Raw genomic sequence first — 1,326 nt, 5'->3', positions numbered from 1 at the left:
CGTAAACCAAGTGTGGTGCAGAGGGACTTTTAACCTATCGTGTCCGGGAGTGAAGAAGGCATAGCACCCTAAAGGATCGGATACCTTAATCCTTAATCCGAACCTCAATTTGCCTGTTTCTGTGTGCAGTCTCTAGGGATTCGATCCTTCGATTTGAGGATTTCACTCCTACGCTGCGAGTAAATGTGAAACGAGTACGATAATGAAACACGATTTTTAGGCCGTTTCCGTAGGATATATTAATCAGAGTCAATTAATACGTGAGGTTAAGATAGACGCAAGTTCTTGAACACCAACTATTAATTTCATATATATTTAAGGAATTTATTCTCCCTATCGTCTATAATCATCATCTTATGAACCAAAATGGCTGTCCAGGTTGGCCACATCATTATTATTTTTGGTTGCTGTGATACTGTTACGTATATTGACAACATCTGTTCCCCGAGAGAGACGAGCAAGTGTGCAGCTCCGTCTCTCTGCCGTTGCCTTTCCACGCTCCCTCGGACACGCGGGGAAGCGATTAGTAACTGGCCCCGAAACGTCTTGGCAAAGTGTCTTTTCCGAACACCTTATCTTCTGGTTGCCTCTTTCCGTTGGGGCGATTCGCGGAGATGTTGTCTCTTGCATCACACAGTGTCCAGTCGCCCCCTTTTCTTGGCGCGTCGGATACACAAAGTGAAAAATCATATTGAAGCACCTACTGTACCAGACCCCGTCGCTGCCTCCCGGGTCTCAAGCTCAATAAACTGCGATGGGGGGGAGGGAACTGAAAGCCGTTCTTTTCGCCCTCCCCCAATGAAACGATAAAGCTCTGACTGAACATATTCAACCCCCAGCCAAATGATGATAACGCTTGGTTGCAAAAGAACGCTGGAACCCAAAAGGTGGAGCTTCATGCCCTGCGAATAAATCTCGGCTGTGCCATAGGCCAAACACCCAAGGGGAGCCGGCGGGTCCAGTGCCAGACAGAGACCCGAGCCGTCGCCAGCAGAGGAGTGCCTCTGTCGCTCCCTGGGACGTCGCCCTCAACTAAGGTGGGTAACGTGGATGGAGGGTCAGCTCCACTATGTCTATAGAAAACCAATGATTTATGTTCCTTTTTTTTTCTCTGAAATTTCTCACTGCTTTGTAATATAATGGAAGATACTTATTTAGACTATGACACAGGCTGGGCATCAAAGTTTCGAATCTTCTTTTTCCTGTTGGGCCAAAACAGAGAGAGTTAGAACCCACTATCAAGGGGCAGTTCTGCAAAGAGAGACTTATTTACCCTGTCTTTGTTGCACCAAAAGTGCGTACTTCCAAACAACAGTTTTCTCTTTT

The 1,326-nt window shown here is 46.6% G+C and overlaps 1 protein-coding gene across 1 annotated transcript in view; it reads right to left on the bottom strand.

The window, feature by feature from the left end:
• Positions 1–1,110: 1,110 nt before the first annotated feature.
• The window catches only part of LOC119588965 (cGMP-inhibited 3',5'-cyclic phosphodiesterase A-like), a 64,821-nt gene continuing 64,605 nt past the window's right edge, over positions 1,111–1,326 (bottom strand). The window contains exon 18 of the mRNA XM_037937572.1: positions 1,111–1,202. Coding sequence (XP_037793500.1) covers positions 1,179–1,202 — 24 coding nt within the window. The 3' untranslated portion in view covers positions 1,111–1,178. The remainder of the gene's footprint in view (positions 1,203–1,326) is intronic.

Source organism: Penaeus monodon, chromosome 24 (assembly GCF_015228065.2).
Source record: "Penaeus monodon isolate SGIC_2016 chromosome 24, NSTDA_Pmon_1, whole genome shotgun sequence".
Classification (NCBI taxonomy): Eukaryota; Metazoa; Arthropoda; class Malacostraca; order Decapoda; family Penaeidae; genus Penaeus; species Penaeus monodon.
Note: the sequence above shows the minus strand (reverse complement) of the source record. Positions and strands in the feature narration are given on the sequence as shown.